A 25,856-nucleotide genomic window follows, 5' to 3' on the forward strand; every position below is an offset into this window, starting at 1 on the left:
ATTTTGTGGAGCATTGTGAGTTGGGTCTTGGTGCGCCTACTTTCTAGGGTTTCCCATCCGAGTGACTGCAACATGGAACTGACACTACTTTCATAACTAGAATCGTGTGTCACATACCTTGCTGCCCTACGTTGAATCTGTTCTACCTTTGTTGTCATCTCTACGGTGTGCGGACCGGCACGGTTGGCCTAGTGGTAAGGTGTCTGCCCCGTGATCGGGAGGTCGTGGGTTCGAACCCCGGCCGGGTCATACCTGAGACTTTAAAATTGGCAATCTAGTGGCTGCTCCGCCTGGCGTCTGGCATTATGGGGTTAGTGCTAGGACTGGTTGGTCCGGTGTCAGAATAATGTGACTGGGTGAGACATGAAGCCTGTGCTGCGACTTCTGTCTTGTGTGTGGCGCACGTTATTTGTCAAAGCAGCACCGCCCTGATATGGCCCTTCGTGGTCGGCTGGGCGTTAAGCAAACAAACAAACAAATACGGTGTGCGGGTTCCAAACTGCACTACAATACTCTAGGTGTACAAGCGTGAAGTATGCGTTGGACTTGGTCTTCTTGTTGGTTGTGCGTAGGTTTCTATTCAGGAATCCGAGAACGCCGTTTGCTTTCTTGGTAACACGGTCGATGTGGGACTTCCATGAAAGGTGGTTACTCAACCTGATGCTCCCGAACCAGACGCTTCTGGCGAGGGAACAAAAGGTAGTGGGTTTGGCAATCTCCCACAGAGTAGCAATTCCGTTTCCGGCGCCTCCAGCACGGAGCGCAGACCCCACGGGGCGCGGCGCGAGCATGCGTAACAAAGCGAACCCCACATCAGACGCCTCTCATAAGGGTCAGAAAACAAAACACACTGGTGCAGCGCTTCTCCTTGAAAGCAACACCCTGAACCGCGGGAGGCTGTCCTCCCTACCAAACTTTGACAAAGGATACCCGCAAGGGTATTTTGAATCCCCAATTAGCCACTCACGCTCACCCTGCAAGCGTCCACGTACTGAGAGCGTCTGCTCAGATCAGCCTCATTGTCAGTGTGACTCTACTAGTACCTCAGAGACAACGGACAATGAGGTGTTTCACACAGCCCACAAACGCAAAAACCGCTCGCATAAACAAAAGACAGCCGAACCGGAACTGTCGGTCAAGACTTCTGCTCAGACAACCGAAGGCGGTAACGCCAAAAGCAAAACAAACAGACAAAAGAAAACCCATCAGACTGGAAAGATACTCAAACCAGATCAAACAAAACCAGTGTTCCTCTAATTTCCATGCATCCTTGAGGATCTCAAAATAGGCCTTGCAACCTTCAGTGGCCTCGGTTTGGGAAGAAATAAGCAGATCAAACATTTCGTAGGGGAAGTCCTGCTCATTCGCCCATTACCCCAAAACAAATGGCTGATAGGCTGCCACGGCTCAAAACAACAACAACAGATCACAAACATAAAAACTCTAAACGGCATTCCAATTGAATGTTCCATCCCCGTCCCAACTACAGAAGGAGTGATCAAAGGTGTTGATCGGTCACACACCAACGATGACATGGTACACATGGAGTTCGTCACCGTCACAGCTGATGGGGGTCAGACTGGGTTGGTAAAGGTTGCCCGGCGCCTTACCAACAAGGATGGCTCCTCTTCATCGGCAGTGAGGCTGACCTTCCTGACGGGCGTGTTGCCTGACACAGTCCGCCTCGAGAACCAGGAGTTTCGCGTCACTCCTTTTGTGGCTCCTGTGAGGCGCTGTGTCAAGTGCAACCGGTTCGGGCATTCGAAAGACCAGTGCCAATCCAAAGCCCACGTCTGTCCCAGATGTGGGTCTAAGGACGGCCACCCTGTCAGCTCTTGTTCCAACCCCAAACACTGCATTAACTGTCTCGGGGATCACTCGGCGGCATACCTAGGGTGCCCCGAGTACACACTCAGACAACGGGCAAACAAAATCCGGGCCTGCTCTTACATTCCTTTCTCAGAAGCTTTGAGAAGAGCCAAAAACGAACTTCTCACAGAAAACGAAACTAAACTGATGGCCAAGCATGCCGAAACTGACCTTCCTATGATACATGATGACTTTTACAGAAGAGAAGAGTCCCTCAAACCCTCATTTGCATCCATTGCAAACCCCAAATCACTAGGGGAAGCAGTGAACAAACAGGATTCTCATCCAAGACCATCTCTTAGACGTCGCCTTTTATATAAATCCACTGTTACCACCAAAAAAACACAGGCTCTAACTGACGAACAGCCGCAGGCTCTCCACAAAAAAATCACCAAAGACAAAGCAGAACTCCTAAAACAAAAGGCGCGCCTTACAGCCGCAAAACACAAACTAGCTCAAAAGCAAGAAGATGAAATTGCACAGAAGGTGCTGACAAAAATTGAAGCCAGCATAGGCCAGCAAAAATCTCCCTGGCCATTGAACAGGACAAAATGAAAAACCAAGCAGAGCTGGAACTGGCAACTCTTGCTATGGAAAAAATCCGCACTAGACAGGCAAGTCCTGAAAGTGAAAACCAGGGGCTGCATTGTTTTCTGGGGCAAATGACTGTAATTGTCGATGCCCAGTTCAAACAAAACACTGGTTACCTCCTGGAATGCATGTCCAAGGTATACAAAAACATAACCGGCAAGAATGTGACTCTTAAACAACCAAGCCCCGCTCTCCTCACACTCACCACACTAGGTGTCAGAGATCTTACAAAGACTGAAATAGATGGCCTTGGCAAGGCAATGCAAAAATTATAATGGATATGTTCAAAGTGAAAACACAGACATACATGTCTCTTGTGATTCTTCTGTTTCTTGTTTTCCCCATGGCTAACTCAACGAGAAGAGCAGCACAAAATCCACATTCTCCAAAACTAAAAAGGAACTTAAGCATTTTACAATGGAACTGCAGAAGTATCAATACCACCCTTAATTACCTCACACAGTTCTTCAGTGTTAGACAACCAGATATTCTAGCCCTACAGTCCTTAACTGTCCCAAAATATAAACTCCCTCAAATAGATGGGTATTATTACCCACCAGTTATAGACCCAGATGTGAAAAGAAATAAAACAGATGTAGCCATCGATATTAAACTAGATATTCACTATCAACAGACCATGTCTCCCGCACCCACCGTTAGTGCTAGGACTGGTTGGTCCGGTGTCAGAATAATGGACTGGGTGAGACGTGAAGCCTGTGCTGGGACTTCTGTCTTGTGTGTGGCGCACGTTATATGTCAAAGCAGCACCGCCCTGATATGGCCCTTCGTGGTCGGCTGGGCGTTAAGCAAACAAACAAACAAACAAACAAGCACCCACCGTTGGTGTTCATGGCTCAACATGCTCAATTGAGATCACGATGGAGCGGAGCGGCAAGGCAAACATCGTGAATGTATATTTCCCCACGGGTTGTCGAGAAGAATACACAAAATGGACCAGGGACCTCCAAAGTGAGACACACAGCTGGATAGTACTTGGAGATTTCAATGACCACCACGCACTTTGGGATAACAAACTCAAGAACAACAACACACACAGTCATTTGGCAGACCATATAATAGACTCAGACATGGTTGTGTTAAATGACGGTACCCCAACTAGACTTCCTGATAATAACAAACAGTCAGTAGAGCTGACTGGACGATCATTCCCGACACACTTCACTCGGACCACAGGCCAATTCTACTCACACTACATAACATAAACCCCGGTCTCGCAGAGGACACAAGCCTTCCCAAATTCAATTATAAAAGAGCCAACTGGTCGGCCTTCAGACAAGAATGTTCTACTTGCGACATAACCAAGATAGAATCAGAAAGCATAGACACATTTTATGAAAACATTAGAGAATTCATCATATCAAAAGCTAATGTAACAATCCCAACAAACACCACCAACAGAAATAAAAGAAAGACAGCACCAAACCCCTGGTGGAATGATGACTGTGAACAGGCCAAAAACGCAAGAAACAGAGCCACATCGGACCTCTTGAAGAATGAAACAGATGCAAATCAAGAGGTAATGAGAGAAGCAAAACGTCACATGTCCCACACAGTCGCTAAAGCCAAGAGAGATTATTGGGAACAGTTTGTAAAGGATGAAGTAAATAACCCAGAGGATACTGGAAAAAATTGGAAAAAGATAACTAAAATCAAACACAGGTATAAACTCCCGGAAAAACCTTTGATAGTTGACAATAAACTCACCACAAACAACCTTGTAAAGGCTGAGCTTTTGGCAGCAACGTTTGCCAGGGCCAGTCAGACCGAACACCTTGAAGCAGACAGGCGGGAATACAGAGGAGAACACCAAAAGACTTACACTCACCTAGCTGAAGATAACCCCCTACCATTAAACCATCCTCTAACCAAAAAGGAGCTAAGGAAAGCAATAAAAAGCATACAGACAGGAAACAAGTCCACTGGCAAAGATCCAATTTCATATAAAATGATATAACATTTCCCTGACTGCCTCCTTGACATACTGCTTGAGTTTTTCCATTCCTGTTATGAAAGCAACACAATTCCCAAGGCGTGGAAAGAAGCGCTGGTGATAGCAATTCCAAAAGACGGAAAACCAAAGCAGTTAGCATCTAGTTACAGGCCCATATCTCTCACGCCCCATATTGGCAAAATCTATGAACGAATCATCAAGAATAGGCTGGAACACTACTTAGAGAAACATGGCATCATCCCCACGTGCCAGGCCGGCTTCAGAAAGTCCAGGTCCTGTACAGATAACATTGTTAAACTAGCTGCCCACATTAAAAAAAAACTCGAGCAAGAAACAAAACCATGTTTGCCACCGTCTTTGACATTAAACGCGCCTACGATTCAGTCTGGCACACCAAACTATTGGAAAAACAGAAAAACATTGGTATATCAGGAAGACTGTACAATTTCGTGAAGGAATTTATCAACGAAAGGACGTTAGAAGTCCGAGTAGGCAGAGATGTATCCACAGCACACAAAGTTAACATGGGAGTTCCTCAGGGCAGTGTCATTGCCCCGACATTGTTTAGCATCATGCTGTATGACATCCACAGAGCCGGGACGAATGGAACAGTGATTTCACTGTATGCTCTGTGATCAAATCACAAACCAAAAGAAACTCAACATAACAAAACTAACTTAAAGAGATATCAAAACGCAGTAGACAAAATAATCCAATATTTGCACACAAACGGCTTTGAAATCGCCGCCGAAAAGACAACATTCATGGTTGTCACCAGAAAGAAGCTACACAAAAAATCCACAATTATCGTCAACAATACACCCCTGGAGTCTAAAAAACAAGTCAAATTCCTTGGCGTTACCTTCACCCCGAACCTAACATGGGGGCCACACATCAAAAACTTTGTCGGCAAAGCCAAGAAAGCACTAAGTCTCCTCAAAGTATTAAAACGAGAAACCTGGGCCTCAAATAAAGACAGCCTGCTTCACGTTACGAAAGCCATTATAAGATCCCGTTTAACATATGGTCAAGAAGCATTTTTTGCTGCATCAAAATCGAATCTAAAACTATTGGAAAGAGCCGAAATGGCTGCCCTCAAAATCATCTCCCAAAACACTCCATAAACAAATTAGTGTATCAAGAGGCTAGCTGGCTGCCCCTCGATGAAGAAAGAAGACTAAAGTCGGCGCAGTATGTATCAAGAGCCAGTAGAGTTGATAATGCTGTGAACGAAGAGCTCACTGCTGAGTTCGACACGATAACCTCGGCCCCTTACCAAAACCTAAAAAGAAAAACACCCAAAATATACGAAGCAACAATCCCACTAGCAGACTATGTTCAACCGATATTTCAAGAAAGTGGGGTGAACCAAGGTAGGATGGCCCAAATTCCCATTAACCCCTTCCCCTTTTGGTTCATGGAGTCCCCCATTATCATCCCTGATCATGATCTGGGTATAACAAAGAAAGATAACCCTGTGCTTGTCTCATCAATAGTAAGAGAAATAATCTCAAACAGTCACAAAGATCACCTACAAATATTTACTGACGGCTCAAAACAAAATGATGGCCAAGCCGGCTGTGCTTTTGTCATCCCTGACCTCAAAATAACTAAAATGTTCAAACTCAACCAGGATGTGTCCATTTTCACTGCAGAAATGTACGCCATCTTATGAGCATCTTATATCAATGACCTCCCTCAACCCCCATCAAGAGTCGTGATTCTCCGTCGCGATATAACCCTCGTGGTTGAAAACGACGTTAAACACCAAATAAAGAAAGAAAGAAAGAAAGTCGTGATTCTCTCCGACTCGAAATCAGCTCTGACTGCTCTCCAAAATGGTTCCAGAAACCGGGAAGAGCTTCAGACGGAAATATTGTTCCTCTGTCACCAGATCATTGCCTCTGGAACAGAACTGACCCTTATGTACATCCCCTCACACACGGGGATCAGAGGCAATGATATGGCTGACAGAGCAGCAAAAGAGTCTGTCACAGATCAAGCAGAATTTTATGACCTCAAATTAACAAAGACGGAAGCAAAACACAAAATGGCCAAAGTTGCCTGGCATCACTGGGAAACAGAATTAAAAACAGAAGGCGATGCCCATGGTTGGCTTATTCTGCCCCGACAAACAAAACAAAACAGGCCTACATTCCCCACCCCCCTCCTTAAAATACTTCGCAGAATTCGCACGGATGGATGCGCTCACAAGTTCTTTCCCTGTCTCTGTGAATGTGGAAAGCTAATATCTTTTTTACACCTCTTTGAGCGCTGCCAATTACTCCAACAAGATTTCCGCAACCTACACACCCTTGTCAACGAACACAAACTGAAACCCCATGAGTTTTTAGATAAACATTGCACGCTTCAAACCATACACCCTGTGTCTCTCAATACATAAGGCTAAAATAGGACATCTGTTTTGAAAACTTCATCCCCTCCTCCTTCCCACCCCTCAACCCTCTCTCCCACCGACCCCCCCCCCCCCCCCCCCCCCCGCCCAACAACCAAAGCGCCTACATCACCAATCATATAGCTCTATTCAAACAAGGCTAAATCACACACCGCCAGGCTCCTACCTGAACTTAAGTTCCCCATTCTGATATATTATTTTAGCAAGATATATTTAATATTCTTATTTGGCTAATAATTCTTTTTATGTTTCTAGTTACGTATTTATTTACTTATTCAGCCAGTTCTTTTTTACATTATTTTGGCATTATCCAAAAGTCTGAAAAATATTTTACATAAATAAAAAGCAAATAAGCCTACAAAACCGCTCCACTCCAACAATATTTCGCGTACACTATGGCAACAACCACAACAAAATCTTTACTTCCATCCCCATTTTGAAATATCGCAACAACAGACTTCCAGATCTATAACACGATCATATGTGTTTTCTGTTTGCATGTCTGTCCGGTGTCCTGTCCCCCCCCCCCCCCCCCCCCATAAAGCATATCAACTATACCTGTCCCAAGATAGGCCAATTGGTTCTAAGAGGATGTTAAAACTAATTATCAACGTCCGTTTGGGGGGTGTATGCGGTGTCACTTCTCACGAGACACCCCACACACCCCACAGGCGGACGGACGGACGGACGGACGGACGGACGGGCGGGCGGGCGGGCGGCTGTCCGTTCGGGGGATATATGGGGTGTCAGCCACTCCAGACACCCCCCGGACAGTCGGATGGACGGACGGTGTGTCTCCTCCAATGTGTCTCCTCCAATGTATCTCCTCCAGTGTCTCCTCCAGTGTCTCCTCCAGGGTCTCCTCCAGGGTCAGCTAAAGGGTCTGCTCCAGAGTCTCATCCAATGTCCGCACCAATGTCTGCTCCAAAGTCTCCTCCAATGTCTCCTCCAGTGTCTGCATCGATGTCTGCTCCAGTGTCTGTGAGGGACAGAGAAAGAGAGATTGTTAGTGTATCTGTGAAAACGAGCAGTGTTCCCTGCAGTGTCTCCTCCAACGTCTCCTCCCGTGTCTGTTCCAATGTCTGCTCCAATGTCTGCTCCAGCGTGAAGACTCTGGGGCAGACATTGGAGCAGGCATTGGAGGAGACTCTGGAGCAGACATAGGGGCTGAAACACAGGAGCAGATGTACGCTTAAAAACAATTGATGTTCTTTTAATTGGTGTGAGGTGTTGGTGTTGTTGTTGTTGTTGTTGTTGTTGTTGTGCTGCTCTGAATTTGCAGTGGTGTTGTTGTTGCTAACTTTGTGATTGTTGTTGATGCTGATTCTATTTGTTGATTGTTATTATTGCTGTTGCTATTGATGCTGATGTTGGTGTTGTTGCAGTTAGGAGAAACACTGGAGCAGACCCTGGAGGAGACACTGGAGGAGACACTGGAGGAGATACACTGGAGGACACAAATTGGAAGAGACACACCGTCCTTCCGTCCGCGTCCGTGAGGCTAGCCATCCGTCCGCGCGTCCGTCCGCGCGTCCGTCCGTCCCCGCGTCCGTCCGTCCCCGCGTCCGTCCGTCCCCGCGTCCGTCCGCGCGTCCGTCCGCGCGTCCGTCCGCGCGTCCGTCCAGGAGACACGCTGGAGCAGACATTGGAGCAGACATTGGAACAGACACGGGAGGAGACGTTGGAGCAGACACTGCAGGGGACACTGCTCGTTTTTACGAATACACTAACAATCTCTCTTTCTCTGTCCCTCACAGACACTGGAGCAGACATCCATGCAGACACTGGAGGAGACATTGGAGGAGACTCTGGAGCAGACACAGGAGCAGATGTACGTTTAAAAAAAAGATGTTCTTTTAATTGGTGTGTGTTGTTGTTGTTGTTGTTGTTGTTGTTGTTGTTGTTGTTGTTGTTGTTGTTGTTGTTGTTGTTGTTGTTGTTGTTGTTGTTGTTGTTGTTGTTGTTGTTGTTGTTGTTGTTGTTGTTGTTGTTGTTGTTGTTGTTTTGCTGCTCTGCATATGCAGTGGTGTTGTTGTTGCTAACTTTGTGATTGTTGTTGATGCTGATGCTATTTGGTGATTGTTATTATTGCTGTTACTATTGATGCTGATGTTGGTGTTGTTGCAGTTTGGAGAAACACTGGAACAGACCCTGGAGGAGACACTGGAGGAGATACATTGGAGGAGACGAATTGGAGGTGACACACCGTCCTTCCGTCCGCGTCCGTGAGGCTAGCCATCCGTCCGCGCGTCCGTCCGCGCGTCCGTCCGCGCGTCCGTCCGCGCGTCCGTCCGCGCGTCCGTCCAGGAGACACGCTGGAGCAGACATTGGAGCAGGCATTGGAACAGACACGGGAGGAGACGTTGGAGCAGACACTGCAGGGGACACTGCTCGTTTTTACATATGCACTAACAATCTCTCTTTCTCTGTCCCTCACAGACACTGGAGCAGACATCGATGCAGACACTGGAGGAGACATTGGAGGAGACTCTGGAGCAGACATTGAAACAGACACGGGAGGAGACGTTGGAGCAGACACTGCAGGGGACACTGCTCGTTTTTACAAATACACTAACAATCTCTCTTTCTCTGTCCCTCAGACACCGGAGCAGACATCGATGCAGACACTGGAGGAGACATTGGAGGAGACTCTGGAGCAGACACAGGAGCAGATGTACGTTTAAAAAAAAGATGTTCTTTTAATTGGTGTGTGTTGTTGTTGTTGTTGTTGTTGTTGTTGTTGTTGTTGTTGTTGTTGTTGTTATTGTTGTTGTTGTTGTTATTGTTGTTGTTTTGCTGCTCTGCATTTGCAGTAGTGTTGTTGTTGCTAACTTTGTGAATGTTGTTGATGCTGAAGCTATTTGGTGATTGTTATTATTGCTGTTACTATTGATGCTGATGTTGGTGTTGTTGCAGTTTGGAGAAACACTGGAGCAGACCCTGGAAGAGACACTGGAGGAGATACATTGGAGGAGACGAATTGGAGGTGACACACCGTCCTTCCGTCCGCGTCCGTGAGGCTAGCCATCCGTCCGCGCGTCCGCCCGCGCGTCCGTCCGCGCGTCCGTCCAGGAGACACGCTGGAGCAGACATTGGAGCAGGCATTGGAACAGACACGGGAGGAGACGTTGGAGCAGACACTGCAGGGGACACTGCTCGTTTTTACATATGCACTAACAATCTCTCTTACTCTGTCCCTCACAGACACTGGAGCAGACATCGATGCAGACACTGGAGGAGACATTGGAGGAGACTCTGGAGCAGACACAGGAGCAGATGTACGTTTAAAGAAAAAGATGTTCTTTTAATTGGTGTGGTGTTGTTGTTGTTGTTGTTGTTGTTGTTGTTGTTGTTGTTGTTGTTGTTGTTGTTGTTGTTGTTGTTGTTGTTGTTAATTTGCGGCTCTGCGTTTGCAGTGGTGTTGTTGTTGCTAACATTGTGATTGCTGTTGATGCTGATGCTATTTGGTGATTGTTATTATTGCTGTTACTATTGATGCTGATGTTGGTGTTGTTGCAGTTTGGAGAAACACTGGAGCAGACCCTGGAGGAGACACTGGAGGAGATACATTGGAGGTGACGAATTGGAGGTGACACACCGTCCTTCTGTCCGCGTCCGTGAGGCTAGCCATCCGTCCGCGCGTCCGTCCGCGCGTCCGTCCAGGAGACACGCTGGAGCAGACATTGGAGCAGGCATTGGAACAGACACGGGAGGAGACGTTGGAGCAGACACTGCAGGGGACACTGCTCGTTTTTACATATGCACTAACAATCTCTCTTACTCTGTCCCTCACAGACACTGGAGCAGACATCGATGCAGACACTGGAGGAGACATTGGAGGAGACTCTGGAGCAGACACAGGAGCAGATGTACGTTTAAAAAAAAGATGTTCTTTTAATTGGTGTGTTGTTGTTGTTGTTGTTGTTGTTGTTGTTGTTGTTGTTGTTGTTGTTGTTGTTGTTGTTGTTGTTGTTGTTGTTGTTGTTGTTGTTGTTGTTGTTAATTTGCGGCTCTGCGTTTGCAGTGGTGTTGTTGTTGCTAACATTGTGATTGCTGTTGATGCTGATGCTATTTGGTGATTGTTATTATTGCTGTTACTATTGATGCTGATGTTGGTGTTGTTGCAGTTTGGAGAAACACTGGAGCAGACCCTGGAGGAGACACTGGAGGAGATACATTGGAGGAGACGAATTGGAGGTGACACACCGTCCTTCCGTCCGCGTCCGTGAGGCTAGCCATCCGTCCGCGCGTCCGTCCGCGCGTCCGTCCGCGCGTCCGTCCGCGCGTCCGTCCAGGAGACACGCTGGAGCAGACATTGGAGCAGGCATTGGAACAGACACGGGAGGAGACGTTGGAGCAGACACTGCAGGGGACACTGCTCGTTTTTACATATGCACTAACAATCTCTCTTACTCTGTCCCTCACAGACACTGGAGCAGACATCGATGCAGACACTGGAGGAGACACTGGAGGAGACTCTGGAGCAGACACAGGAGCAGATGTACGTTTAAAAAAAAGATGTTCTTTTAATTGGTGTGTGTTGTTGTTGTTGCTGTTGTTGTTGTTGTTGTTGTTGTTGTTGTTGTTGTTGTTGTTGTTGTTGTTGTTGTTGTTGTTGTTAATTTGCGGCTCTGCGTTTGCAGTGGTGTTGTTGTTGCTAACATTGTGATTGCTGTTGATGCTGATGCTATTTGGTGATTGTTATTATTGCTGTTACTATTGATGCTGATGTTGGTGTTGTTGCAGTTTGGAGAAACACTGGAGCAGACCCTGGAGGAGACACTGGAGGAGATACATTGGAGGAGACGAATTGGAGGTGACACACCGTCCTTCCGTCCGCGTCCGTGAGGCTAGCCATCCGTCCGCGCGTCCGTCCGCGCGTCCGTCCGCGCGTCCGTCCAGGAGACACGCTGGAGCAGACATTGGAGCAGGCATTGGAACAGACACGGGAGGAGACGTTGGAGCAGACACTGCTGGATACACTGCTCGTTTTTACATATGCACTAACAATCTCTCTTACTCTGTCCCTCACAGACACTGGAGCAGACATCGATGCAGACACTGGAGGTGACATTGGAGGAGAATCTGGAGCAGACACAGGAGCAGATGTACGTTTAAAAAAAAGATGTTCTTTTAATTGGTGTGTGTTGTTGTTGTTGTTGTTGTTGTTGTTGTTGTTGTTGTTGTTGTTGTTGTTGTTGTTGTTGTTGTTGTTGTTATTGTTGTTGTTTTGCTGCTCTGCATTTGCAGTGGTGTTGTTGTTGCTAACTTTGTGAATGTTGTTGATGCTGAAGCTATTTGGTGATTGTTATTATTGCTGTTACTATTGATGCTGATGTTGGTGTTGTTGCAGTTTGGAGAAACACTGGAGCAGACCCTGGAGGAGACACTGGAGGAGATACATTGGAGGAGACGAATTGGAGGTGACACACCGTCCTTCCGTCCGCGTCCGTGAGGCTAGCCATCCGTCCGCGCGTCCGCCCGCGCGTCCGCCCGCGCGTCCGTCCGCGCGTCCGTCCAGGAGACACGCTGGAGCAGACATTGGAGCAGGCATTGGAACAGACACGGGAGGAGACGTTTGAGCAGACACTGCAGGGGACACTGCTCGTTTTTACATATGCACTAACAATCTCTCTTTCTCTGTCCCTAACAGACACTGGAGCAGACATCGATGCAGACACTGGAGGAGACATTGGAGGAGACTCTGGAGCAGACATTGAAACAGACACGGGAGGAGACGTTTGAGCAGACACTGCAGGGGACACTGCTCGTTTTTACATATGCACTAACAATCTCTCTTACTCTGTCCCTCACAGACACTGGAGCAGACATCGATGCAGACACTGGAGGAGACATTGGAGGAGACTCTGGAGCAGACACAGGAGCAGATGTACGTTTAAAAAAAAGATGTTCTTTTAATTGGTGTGTGTTGTTGTTGTTGTTGTTGTTGTTGTTGTTGTTGTTGTTGTTGTTGTTAATTTGCGGCTCTGCGTTTGCAGTGGTGTTGTTGTTGCTAACATTGTGATTGCTGTTGATGCTGATGCTATTTGGTGATTGTTATTATTGCTGTTACTATTGATGCTGATGTTGGTGTTGTTGCAGTTTGGAGAAACACTGGAGCAGACCCTGGAGGAGACACTGGAGGAGATACATTGGAGGAGACGAATTGGAGGTGACACACCGTCCTTCCGTCCGCGTCCGTGAGGCTAGCCATCCGTCCGCGCGTCCGTCCGCGCGTCCGTCCAGGAGACACGCTGGAGCAGACATTGGAGCAGGCATTGGAACAGACACGGGAGGAGACGTTGGAGCAGACACTGCAGGGGACACTGCTCGTTTTTACATATGCACTAACAATCTCTCTTACTCTGTCCCTCACAGACACTGGAGCAGACATCGATGCAGACACTGGAGGAGACATTGGAGGAGACTCTGGAGCAGACACAGGAGCAGATGTACGTTTAAAAAAAAGATGTTCTTTTAATTGGTGTGTGTTGTTGTTGTTGCTGTTGTTGTTGTTGTTGTTGTTGTTGTTGTTGTTGCTGTTGTTGTTGTTGTTGTTGTTGTTGTTGTTGTTAATTTGCGGCTCTGCGTTTGCAGTGGTGTTGTTGTTGCTAACATTGTGATTGCTGTTGATGCTGATGCTATTTGGTGATTGTTATTATTGCTGTTACTATTGATGCTGATGTTGGTGTTGTTGCAGTTTGGAGAAACACTGGAGCAGACCCTGGAGGAGACACTGGAGGAGATACATTGGAGGAGACGAATTGGAGGTGACACACCGTCCTTCCGTCCGCGTCTGTGAGGCTAGCCATCCGTCCGCGCGTCCGCCCGCGCGTCCGTCCAGGAGACACGCTGGAGCAGACATTGGAGCAGGCATTGGAACAGACACGGGAGGAGACGTTGGAGCAGACACTGCTGGATACACTGCTCGTTTTTACATATGCACTAACAATCTCTCTTACTCTGTCCCTCACAGACACTGGAGCAGACATCGATGCAGACACTGGAGGAGACATTGGAGGAGACTCTGGAGCAGACACAGGAGCAGATGTACGTTTAAAAAAAAGATGTTCTTTTAATTGGTGTGTGTTGTTGTTGTTGTTGTTGTTGTTGTTGTTGTTGTTGTTGTTGTTGTTGTTGTTTTGCTGCTCTGCATTTGCAGTGGTGTTGTTGTTGCTAACTTTGTGATTGTTGTTGATGCTGATGCTATTTGGTGATTGTTATTATTGCTGTTACTATTGATGCTGATGTTGGTGTTGTTGCAGTTTGGAGAAACACTGGAGCAGACCCTGGAGGAGACACTGGAGGAGATACATTGGAGGAGACGAATTGGAGGTGACACACCGTCCTTCCGTCCGCGTCCGTGAGGCTAGCCATCCGTCCGCGCGTCCGCCCGCGCGTCCGCCCGCGCGTCCGCCCGCGCGTCCGTCCGCGCGTCCGTCCAGGAGACACGCTGGAGCAGACATTGGAGCAGGCATTGGAACAGACACGGGAGGAGACGTTGGAGCAGACACTGCAGGGGACACTGCTCGTTTTTACATATGCACTAACAATCTCTCTTACTCTGTCCCTCACAGACACTGGAGCAGACATCGATGCAGACACTGGAGGAGACATTGGAGGAGACTCTGGAGCAGACACAGGAGCAGATGTACGTTTAAAAAAAAGATGTTCTTTTAATTGGTGTGTGTTGTTGTTGTTGTTGTTGTTGTTGTTGCTGTTGTTGTTGTTGTTGTTGCTGTTGTTGTTGTTGTTGTTGTTGTTAATTTGCGGCTCTGCGTTTGCAGTGGTGTTGTTGTTGCTAACATTGTGATTGCTGTTGATGCTGATGCTATTTGGTGATTGTTATTATTGCTGTTACTATTGATGCTGATGTTGGTGTTGTTGCAGTTTGGAGAAACACTGGAGCAGACCCTGGAGGAGACACTGGAGGAGATACATTGGAGGAGACGAATTGGAGGTGACACACCGTCCTTCCGTCCGCGTCCGTGAGGCTAGCCATCCGTCCGCGCGTCCGCCCGCGCGTCCGTCCGCGCGTCCGTCCAGGAGACACGCTGGAGCAGACATTGGAGCAGGCATTGGAACAGACACGGGAGGAGACGTTGGAGCAGACACTGCTGGATACACTGCTCGTTTTTACATATGCACTAACAATCTCTCTTACTCTGTCCCTCACAGACACTGGAGCAGACATCGATGCAGACACTGGAGGTGACATTGGAGGAGAATCTGGAGCAGACACAGGAGCAGATGTACGTTTAAAAAAAAGATGTTCTTTTAATTGGTGTGTGTTGTTGTTGTTGTTGTTGTTGTTGTTGTTGTTGTTGTTGTTGTTGTTGTTGTTGTTATTGTTGTTGTTTTGCTGCTCTGCATTTGCAGTGGTGTTGTTGTTGCTAACTTTGTGAATGTTGTTGATGCTGAAGCTATTTGGTGATTGTTATTATTGCTGTTACTATTGATGCTGATGTTGGTGTTGTTGCAGTTTGGAGAAACACTGGAGCAGACCCTGGAGGAGACACTGGAGGAGATACATTGGAGGAGACGAATTGGAGGTGACACACCGTCCTTCCGTCCGCGTCCGTGAGGCTAGCCATCCGTCCGCGCGTCCGTCCGCGCGTCCGTCCGCGCGTCCGCCCGCGCGTCCGTCCGCGCGTCCGTCCAGGAGACACGCTGGAGCAGACATTGGAGCAGGCATTGGAACAGACACGGGAGGAGACGTTGGAGCAGACACTGCAGGGGACACTGCTCGTTTTTACATATGCACTAACAATCTCTCTTTCTCTGTCCCTAACAGACACTGGAGCAGACATCGATGCAGACACTGGAGGAGACATTGGAGGAGACTCTGGAGCAGACATTGAAACAGACACGGGAGGAGACGTTGGAGCAGACACTGCAGGGGACACAGCTCGTTTTTACAAATACACTAACAATCTCTCTTTCTCTGTCCCTCAGACACCGGAGCAGACATCGATGCAGACACTGGAGGAGACATTGGAGGAGACTCTGGAGCAGACACAGGAGCAGATGTACGTTTAAAAAAAAGATGTTCTTTTAATTGGTGTGTGTTGTTGTTGTTGTTGTTGTTGTTGTTGTTGTTGTTGTTGTTGTTGTTGTTGTTGTTGTTGTTGTTGTTATTGTTGTTGTTTTGCTGATCTGCATTTGCAGTGGTGTTGTTGTTGCTAACTTTGTGAATGTTGTTGATGCTGAAGCTATTTGGTGATTGTTATTATTGCTGTTACTATTGATGCTGATGTTGGTGTTGTTGCAGTTTGGAGAAACACTGGAGCAGACCCTGGAGGAGACACTGGAGGAGATACATTGGAGGAGACGAATTGGAGGTGACACACCGTCCTTCCGTCCGCGTCCGTGAGGCTAGCCATCCGTCCGCGCGTCCGCCCGCGCGTCCGCCCGCGCGTCCGTCCGCGCGTCCGTCCAGGAGACACGCTGGAGCAGACATTGGAGCAGGCATTGGAACAGACACGGGAGGAGACGTTGGAGCAGACACTGCAGGGGACACTGCTCGTTTTTACATATGCACTAACAATCTCTCTTACTCTGTCCCTCACAGACACTGGAGCAGACATCGATGCAGACACTGGAGGAGACATTGGAGGAGACTCTGGAGCAGACACAGGAGCAGATGTACGTTTAAAAAAAAATGTTCTTTTAATTGGTGTGTGTTGTTGTTGTTGTTGTTGTTGTTGTTGTTGTTGTTGTTGTTGTTGTTGTTGTTGTTGTTGTTGTTGTTGTTGTTGTTGTTGTTGTTGTTGTTAATTTGCGGCTCTGCGTTTGCAGTGGTGTTGTTGTTGCTAACATTGTGATTGCTGTTGATGCTGATGCTATTTGGTGATTGTTATTATTGCTGTTACTATTGATGCTGATGTTGGTGTTGTTGCAGTTTGGAGAAACACTGGAGCAGACCCTGGAGGAGACACTGGAGGAGATACATTGGAGGAGACGAATTGGAGGTGACACACCGTCCTTCCGTCCGCGTCCGTGAGGCTAGCCATCCGTCCGCGCGTCCGCCCGCGCGTCCGCCCGCGCGTCCGTCCGCGCGTCCGTCCAGGAGACACGCTGGAGCAGACATTGGAGCAGGCATTGGAACAGACACGGGAGGAGACGTTGGAGCAGACACTGCAGGGGACACTGCTCGTTTTTACATATGCACTAACAATCTCTCTTACTCTGTCCCTCACAGACACTGGAGCAGACATCGATGCAGACACTGGAGGAGACACTGGAGGAGACTCTGGAGCAGACACAGGAGCAGATGTACGTTTAAAAAAAAGATGTTCTTTTAATTGGTGTGTGTTGTTGTTGTTGCTGTTGTTGTTGTTGTTGTTGTTGTTGTTGTTGTTGTTGTTGTTGTTGTTGTTGTTGTTGTTGTTGTTAATTTGCGGCTCTGCGTTTGCAGCGGTGTTGTTGCTAACATTGTGATTGCTGTTGATGCTGATGCTATTTGGTGATTGTTATTATTGCTGTTACTATTGATGCTGATGTTGGTGTTGTTGCAGTTTGGAGAAACACTGGAGCAGACCCTGGAGGAGACACTGGAGGAGATACATTGGAGGAGACGAATTGGAGGTGACACACCGTCCTTCCGTCCGCGTCCGTGAGGCTAGCCATCCGTCCGCGCGTCCGCCCGCGCGTCCGTCCGCGCGTCCGTCCAGGAGACACGCTGGAGCAGACATTGGAGCAGGCATTGGAACAGACACGGGAGGAGACGTTGGAGCAGACACTGCAGGGGACACTGCTCGTTTTTACATATGCACTAACAATCTCTCTTTCTCTGTCCCTCACAGACACTGGAGCAGACATCGATGCAGACACTGGAGGAAACATTGGAGGAGACTCTGGAGCAGACACAGGAGCAGATGTACGTTTAAAAAAAAGATGTTCTTTTAATTGGTGTGTTGTTGTTGTTGTTGCTGCTGCTGTTGTTGTTGTTGTTGTTGTTGTTGTTGTTGTTGTTGTTGTTGTTGTTGTTGTTGTTGTTGTTGTTAATTTGCGGCTCTGCGTTTGCAGTGGTGTTGTTGTTGCTAACATTGTGATTGCTGTTGATGCTGATGCTATTTGGTGATTGTTATTATTGCTGTTACTATTGATGCTGATGTTGGTGTTGTTGCAGTTTGGAGAAACACTGGAGCAGACCCTGGAGGAGACACTGGAGGAGATACATTGGAGGAGACGAATTGGAGGTGACACACCGTCCTTCCGTCCGCGTCCATAAGGCTAGCCATCCGTCCGCGCGTCCGTCCGCGCGTCCGTCCGCGCGTCCGTCGGCGCGTCCGTCCGCGCGTCCGTCCAGGAGACACGCTGGAGCAGACATTGGAGCAGGCATTGGAACAGACACGGGAGGAGACGTTGGAGCAGACACTGCTGGATACACTGCTCGTTTTTACATATGCACTAACAATCTCTCTTACTCTGTCCCTCACAGACACTGGAGCAGACATCGATGCAGACACTGGAGGAGACATTGGAGGAGACTCTGGAGCAGACACAGGAGCAGATGTACGTTTAAAAAAAAATGTTCTTTTAATTGGTGTGTGTTGTTGTTGTTGCTGTTGTTGTTGTTGTTGTTGTTGTTGTTGTTGTTGTTGTTGTTGTTGTTGTTGTTGTTGTTGTTGTTGTTGTTGTTGTTGTTAATTTGCGGCTCTGCGTTTGCAGTGGTGTTGTTGTTGCTAACTTTGTGATTGTTGTTGATGCTGATGCTATTTGGTGATTGTTATTATTGCTGTTACTATTGATGCTGATGTTGGTGTTGTTGCAGTTTGGAGAAACACTGGAGCAGACCCTGGAAGAGACACTGGAGGAGATACATTGGAGGAGACGAATTGGAGGTGACACACCGTCCTTCCGTCCGCGTCCGTGAGGCTAGCCATCCGTCCGCGCGTCCGCCCGCGCGTCCGTCCAGGAGACACGCTGGAGCAGACATTGGAGCAGGCATTGGAACAGACACCGGAGGAGACTCTGGAGCAGACACAGGAGCAGATGTACGTTTAAAAAAAAGATGTTCTTTTAATTGGTGTGTTGTTGTTGTTGTTGTTGTTGTTAATTTGCGGCTCTGCGTTTGCAGTGGTGTTGTTGTTGCTAACATTGTGATTGCTGTTGATGCTGATGCTATTTGGTGATTGTTATTATTGCTGTTACTATTGATGCTGATGTTGGTGTTGTTGCAGTTTGGAGAAACACTGGAGCAGACATCGATGCAGACACTGGAGGAGACATTGGAGAAGACTCTGAAGCAGACATTGGAACAGACACGGGAGGAGACGTTGGAGCAGACACTGCAATGGACACTGCTCCATTTTACAAAAACACTAACAATCTCTCTTTCTCTGTCCCTCACAGACACCGGAGCAGACATCGATGCAGACACTGGAGGAGACATTGGAGGAGACTCTGGAGCAGTCACAGGAGCAGATGTACGTTTAAAAAAAAGATGTTCTTTTAATTGGTGTGTGTTGTTGTTGTTGCTGTTGCTGTTGTTGTTGTTGCTGTTGTTGTTGTTGTTGTTGTTGTTGTTGTTGTTGTTATTGTTTTGCTGCTCTGCATATGCAGTGGTGTTGTTGTTGCTAACTTTGTGATTGTTGTTGATGCTGATGCTATTTGGTGATTGTTATTATTGCTGTTACTATTGATGCTGATGTTGGTGTTGTTGCAGTTTGGAGAAACACTGGAGCAGACCCTGGAGGAGACACTGGAGGAGATACATTGGAGGAGACGAATTGGAGGTGACACACCGTCCTTCCGTCCGCGTCCGTGAGGCTAGCCATCCGTCCGCGCGTCCGCCCGCGCGTCCGTCCGCGCGTCCGTCCAGGAGACACGCTGGAGCAGACATTGGAGCAGGCATTGGAATAGACACGGGAGGAGACGTCGGAGCAGACACTGCTGGATACACTGCTCGTTTTTACATATGCACTAACAATCTCTCTTACTCTGTCCCTCACAGACACTGGAGCAGACATCGATGCAGACACTGGAGGAGACATTGGAGGAGACTCTGGAGCAGACACAGGAGCAGATGTACGTTTAAAAAAAAAAGTTCTTTTAATTGGTGTGTGTTGTTGTTGTTGTTGCTGTTGTTGTTGTTGTTGTTGTTGTTGTTGTTGTTGTTAATTTGCGGCTCTGCGTTTGCAGTGGTGTTGTTGTTGCTAACATTGTGATTGCTGTTGATGCTGATGCTATTTGGTGATTGTTATTATTGCTGTTACTATTGATGCTGATGTTGGTGTTGTTGCAGTTTGGAGAAACACTGGAGCAGACATCGATGCAGACATTGGAGCAGACATTGGAGGAGACTCTGGAGCAGACATTGGAACAGACACTGTAGGAGACATTGGAGCAGACACTGCAAGGGACACTGCTCCATTTTACAAAAACACTAACAATCTCTCTTTCTCTGTCCCTCACAGACACCGGAGCAGACATCGATGCAGACACTGGAGGAGACATTGGAGGAGACTCTGGAGCAGACACAGGAGCAGATGTACGTTTAAAGAAAAAGATGTTCTTTTAATTGGTGTGGTGTTGTTGTTGCTGTTGCTGTTGTTGTTGTTGCTGTTGTTGTTGTTGTTGTTGTTGTTGTTGTTATTGTTGTTGTTGTTATTGTTGTTGTTTTGCTGCTCTGCATTTGCAGTGGTGTTGTTGTTGCTAACTTTGTGAATGTTGTTGATGCTGAAGCTATTTGGTGATTGTTATTATTGCTGTTACTATTGATGCTGATGTTGGTGTTGTTGCAGTTTGGAGAAACACTGGAGCAGACCCTGGAGGAGACACTGGAGGAGATACATTGGAGGAGACGAATTGGAGGTGACACACCGTCCTTCCGTCCGCGTCCGTGAGGCTAGCCATCCGTCCGCGCGTCCGCCCGCGCGTCCGCCCGCGCGTCCGTCCGCGCGTCCGTCCAGGAGACACGCTGGAGCAGACATTGGAGCAGGCATTGGAACAGACACGGGAGGAGACGTTGGAGCAGACACTGCAGGGGACACTGCCCGTGTTTACATATGCACTAACAATCTCTCTTTCTCTGTCCCTCACAGACACTGGAGCAGACATCGATGCAGACACTGGAGGAGACATTGGAGGAGACTCTGGAGCAGACACAGGAGCAGATGTACGTTTAAAAAAAAGATGTTCTTTTAATTGGTGTGTGTTGTTGTTGTTGTTGTTGTTGTTGTTGTTGTTGTTGTTGTTAATTTGCGGCTCTGCGTTTGCAGTGGTGTTGTTGTTGCTAACATTGTGATTGCTGTTGATGCTGATGCTATTTGGTGATTGTTATTATTGCTGTTACTATTGATGCTGATGTTGGTGTTGTTGCAGTTTGGAGAAACACTGGAGCAGACCCTGGAAGAGAGACACTGGAGGAGATACATTGGAGGAGACTCTGGAGCAGACACAGGAGCAGATGTACGTTTAAAAAAAAGATGTTCTTTTAATTGGTGTGTGTTGTTGTTGTTGTTGTTGTTGTTGTTGTTGTTGTTGTTGTTGTTGTTGTTGTTGTTGTTGTTGTTGTTGTTGTTGTTGTTGTTATTGTTGTTGTTTTGCTGCTCTGCATTTGCAGTGGTGTTGTTGTTGCTAACTTTGTGAATGTTGTTGATGCTGAAGCTATTTGGTGATTGTTATTATTGCTGTTACTATTGATGCTGATGTTGGTGTTGTTGCAGTTTGGAGAAACACTGGAGCAGACCCTGGAGGAGACACTGGAGGAGATACATTGGAGGAGACGAATTGGAGGTGACACACCGTCCTTCCGTCCGCGTCCGTGAGGCTAGCCATCCGTCCGCGCGTCCGCCCGCGCGTCCGTCCGCGCGTCCGTCCAGGAGACACGCTGGAGCAGACATTGGAGCAGGCATTGGAACAGACACGGGAGGAGACGTTGGAGCAGACACTGCAGGGGACACTGCTCGTTTTTACATATGCACTAACAATCTCTCTTACTCTGTCCCTCACAGACACTGGAGCAGACATCGATGCAGACACTGGAGGAGACACTGGAGGAGACTCTGGAGCAGACACAGGAGCAGATGTACGTTTAAAAAAAAGATGTTCTTTTAATTGGTGTGTGTTGTTGTTGTTGCTGTTGTTGTTGTTGTTGTTGTTGTTGTTGTTGTTGTTGTTGTTAATTTGCGGCTCTGCGTTTGCAGTGGTGTTGTTGTTGCTAACATTGTGATTGCTGTTGATGCTGATGCTATTTGGTGATTGTTATTATTGCTGTTACTATTGATGCTGATGTTGGTGTTGTTGCAGTTTGGAGAAACACTGGAGCAGACATCGATGCAGACACTGGAGGAGACATTGGAGGAGACATTGGAACAGACACGGGAGGAGACGTTGGAGCAGACACTGCAGGGGACACTGCTCCATTTTACATATGCACTAACAATCTCTCTTACTCTGTCCCTCACAGACACTGGAGCAGACATCGATGCAGACACTGGAGGAGACATTGGAGGAGACTCTGGAGCAGACACAGGAGCAGATGTACGTTTAAAAAAAAAATGTTCTTTTAATTGGTGTGTTGTTGTTGTTGTTGTTGTTGTTGTTGTTATTGTTGTTGTTGTTGTTATTGTTGTTGTTTTGCTGCTCTGCATTTGCAGTAGTGTTGTTGTTGCTAACTTTGTGAATGTTGTTGATGCTGAAGCTATTTGGTGATTGTTATTATTGCTGTTACTATTGATGCTGATGTTGGTGTTGTTGCAGTTTGGAGAAACACTGGAGCAGACCCTGGAGGAGACACTGGAGGAGATACATTGGAGGAGACGAATTGGAGGTGACACACCGTCCTTCCGTCCGCGTCCGTGAGGCTAGCCATCCGTCCGCGCGTCCGTCCGCGCGTCCGTCCAGGAGACACGCTGGAGCAGACATTGGAGCAGGCATTGGAACAGACACGGGAGGAGACGTTGGAGCAGACACTGCAGGGGACACTGCTCGTTTTTACAGATACACTAACAATCTCTCTTTCTCTGTCCCTCACAGACACTGGAGCAGACATCGATGCAGACACTGGAGGAGACATTGGAGGAGACTCTAGAGCAGACATTGAAACAGACACGGGAGGAGACGTTGGAGCAGACACTGCAGGGGACACTGCTCGTTTTTACATATGCACTAACAATCTCTCTTTCTCTGTCCCTCACAGACACCGGAGCAGACATCGATGCAGACACTGGCCGAGGAGACATTGGAGGAGACTCTGGAGCTGACACAGGAGCAGATGTACGTTTAAAAAGAAGATGTTCTTTTAATTGGTGTGTGTTGTTGTTGTTGTTTTTGTTGTTGTTAATTTGCGGCTCTGCGTTTGCAGTGGTGTTGTTGTTGCTAACTTTGTGATTGTTGTTGATGCTGATGCTATTTGGTGATTGTTATTATTGCTGTTACTATTTTTGCTGATGTTGGTGTTGTTGCAGTTTGGAGAAACACTGGAGCAGACCCTGGAGGAGACACTGGAGGAGATACATTGGAGGAGACGAATTGGAGGTGACACACCGTCCTTCCGTCCGCGTCCGCGAGGCTAGCCATCCGTCCGCGCGTCCGTCCGCGCGTCCGTCCGCGCGTCCGTCCGCGCGTCCGTCCGCGCGTCCGTCCTTGAGACACGCTGGAGCAGACATTGGAGCAGGCATTGGAACAGACACGGGAGGAGACGTTGGAGCAGACACTGGAAGGTACACTGGTCGTTTTTACAAATACACTAACAATCTCTCTTTCTCTGTCCCTCACAGACACTGGAGCAGACATCGATGCAGACACTGGAGGAGACATTGGAGGAGACTCTGGAGCAGACATTGGAGCGGACATTGGAGCAGACCCTTTAGCAGACACTGGAGGAGACACATTGGAGGAGACACATTGGAGGAGACACACCGTGCGTCCGCGCGTCCGCGCGTCCGTCCGTGGGGTGTATGGAGTGTCTGACACCCCATATATCCCCCGAACGGCCAGCCGCCCGGCCAGCCGTCCGTCCGTCCGACTGTCCGTGGGGTGTATGGAGTGTCTGACACCCCATATATTCCCCGAAGGGCCAGCCGCCCGGCCAGCCGTCCGTCCGTCCGACTGTCCGGGGGGTGTATGGAGTGGCTGACACCCCATATATCCCCCGAACGGCCAGCCGTCCGTCCGTCCGACTGTCCGTGGGGTGTATGGAGTGGCTGACACCCCATATATCCCCCGAACGGCCAGCCGTCCGTCCGTCCGACTGTCCGTGGGGTGTATGGAGTGGCTGACACCCCATATATCCCCCGAACGGCCAGCCGCCCGGCCAGCCGTCCGTCCGTCCGACTGTCCGTGGGGTGTATGGAGTGGCTGACACCCCATATATCCCCGAACGGCCAGCCGCCCGGCCAGCCGTCCGTCCGTCCGACTGTCCGTGGGGTGTATGGAGTGGCTGACACCCCATACATCCCCCGAACGGACAGCCGTCCGTCCGTCCGTCCGTCCGTCCGTCCGTCCGGTCGTCCGTTCGCCTGTGGGGTGTGTGGGGTGTCTCGTGAGAAGTGACACCGCATACACCCCCCGAACGGACGTCCGTCCGGCTGGCACGCTGTCCGTTCGGGGGGTGTATGGGGTGTCTGGTGAGAGGTGGCACCTTTGTAAACCTGACAGCAGCTCCCTTCTGGGATGTTCAGGAACACTGGTCCTCCACCAGCACCCAACTCTCACTTCTGGCTCCAAGAATTCTGTCAAGACAGAGGCCACACCCCGGTAAACTGCCTCTGCTGGCGGGCTAAACGAAGTGAGGGGCTCATAATTCAACTAATTAGGCCTATAGTTGTAGTTTTTGTAAAGATACAAGATTTTTGTTCTGTCCGTCTGTTCGTCTGTTCGTCCGTTCGTCCGTTCGTTCGTCCGTCCGTCCGTCCGTCCATTTGTCCATCCGTCGGTCCGTTCGTTAGTCCGTTCGTTAATCAGTCATTCATTGGTAATGGTGACAATATGTGGGAAATATTTAAGAGTGTATTTTTCGCCGTAACTTGGCTTTCCTTGAAGTGCAAAGTGAGGGAGGGAGAGGGAGACGGAGAGGGAGACGGAGAGGGAGACGGAGACGGAGACGACAGAAATTAATATGTAAAGCGCTTAGAGAAAACGTCACGTCAAGCGCTATATAAATCAATAAAAAAATAACAACAGAGAAAAATCGCAAGAAACTTGGCCAAAATATCATAACACAAGTTGGAATTGCATTCATTTCCCCCTACTACACAGCACTGTATCTCATCTAAAGCAGCCATGAAGATTACTTCACTGTTGGTTTGGAGAATTCTAGACTCCAAACATTTGAACACCGCAGATGTACTGCATGTTTTGTTGGATAAAGGGAGGTAAACAACCGTGAGAGGTAAAATTTCTTCTGACAAGGGGGAGATAACGACAGATTGAAGCTCTGGGGGCTTCTTTGGTTGCAGACCCTGAATAAATGGATGCTACTCCCGTCTAGTAGTTTTGTGAATATATCCCAGATTTCGTGGGCTAAGTTGTGCATTAGTCTCGGAATGTTTAGCAGAGAACGGATAAGTTTATTTGTACAAACTTTCTTTCTTTCTTTATTTGGTGTAGGGGACGGTGGGGCAGGTTGGGCCGTGGGGCAGGTTGAGTCAGCCCTACAAAATGCTCAAAGACGTAATATTTCTTCCGTTTTCTTTCCGTTGCTTGTTTTTGAATAACCGGAACTTTTGTTGGCGCGAAATTTGACCGGTGCAACGCGTGTGGATCAACGCAGTCTGGAATACGCCTCTCGTTTCGACAACATAAGTAAATTTTTGACTCCTTGAAACTTTTTGAACTGATTTAGTGACTGTTCATCGTTGATATTGTTAGTTGTGACTTGTTCAGAAATTAAGCAGCTATTTCTTCACAGTAGCTTAAATTGTCAGCTGCTTGTCAATGATGAGCAGCGATTGAAACTTCGAAAGTACACATGGTGGGGTAGGTTGGGTGGGGCAGGTTGGGCCACTGTATCCACTCCTCACACTGACTGTCAGTTCAGCCAAACAGTAGGCATAATGA

General features: G+C 48.1%; 1 protein-coding gene across 1 annotated transcript; it reads left to right on the forward strand.

Annotated features, from left to right (window-relative positions):
* The first annotated feature begins 1,533 nt into the window (after positions 1 to 1,533).
* Positions 1,534 to 24,558, forward strand: LOC138977830 (serine-aspartate repeat-containing protein I-like). The gene is made up of 49 exons (XM_070350437.1): positions 1,534 to 1,804; positions 7,681 to 7,829; positions 8,234 to 8,339; positions 8,606 to 8,679; positions 8,976 to 9,045; positions 9,288 to 9,522; positions 9,765 to 9,834; positions 10,053 to 10,126; positions 10,368 to 10,465; positions 10,644 to 10,717; positions 10,976 to 11,045; positions 11,276 to 11,349; positions 11,595 to 11,664; positions 11,883 to 11,956; positions 12,202 to 12,271; positions 12,665 to 12,738; positions 12,951 to 13,020; positions 13,227 to 13,300; positions 13,549 to 13,618; positions 13,825 to 13,898; positions 14,114 to 14,183; positions 14,426 to 14,499; positions 14,739 to 14,808; positions 15,027 to 15,100; positions 15,331 to 15,400; positions 15,804 to 15,877; positions 16,120 to 16,189; positions 16,420 to 16,493; positions 16,750 to 16,819; positions 17,050 to 17,123; positions 17,366 to 17,435; positions 17,654 to 17,727; positions 17,980 to 18,049; positions 18,292 to 18,365; positions 18,625 to 18,694; positions 19,034 to 19,128; positions 19,519 to 19,588; positions 20,098 to 20,183; positions 20,597 to 20,666; positions 20,897 to 20,970; positions 21,177 to 21,263; positions 21,521 to 21,590; positions 21,809 to 21,882; positions 22,104 to 22,337; positions 22,557 to 22,626; positions 22,996 to 23,072; positions 23,264 to 23,333; positions 23,576 to 23,746; positions 24,479 to 24,558. Exons 1-49 carry the CDS (start codon positions 1,534 to 1,536, stop codon positions 24,556 to 24,558), a joined length of 4,347 nt encoding a protein of 1,448 aa, XP_070206538.1.
* The last annotated feature ends 1,298 nt before the right edge of the window (positions 24,559 to 25,856 follow it).

The sequence above is a fragment of the Littorina saxatilis genome, linkage group LG10 (assembly GCF_037325665.1).
Source record: "Littorina saxatilis isolate snail1 linkage group LG10, US_GU_Lsax_2.0, whole genome shotgun sequence".
NCBI lineage: Eukaryota > Metazoa > Mollusca > Gastropoda > Littorinimorpha > Littorinidae > Littorina > Littorina saxatilis.

Bases quoted from the DNA above. Each gene is read 5' to 3' on its own strand.
- LOC138977830 (XM_070350437.1), top strand. From the start codon at position 1,534: ATGGTACACATGGAGTTCGTCACCGTCACAGCTGATGGGGGTCAGACT. The intron at 9,523-9,764 runs GTACGTTTAAAA...GTGTTGTTGCAG, and splicing joins GAGCAGACACAGGAGCAGAT to TTTGGAGAAACACTGGAGCA. The intron at 14,809-15,026 runs GTGACACACCGT...TGTCCCTCACAG, and splicing joins TTGGAGGAGACGAATTGGAG to ACACTGGAGCAGACATCGAT.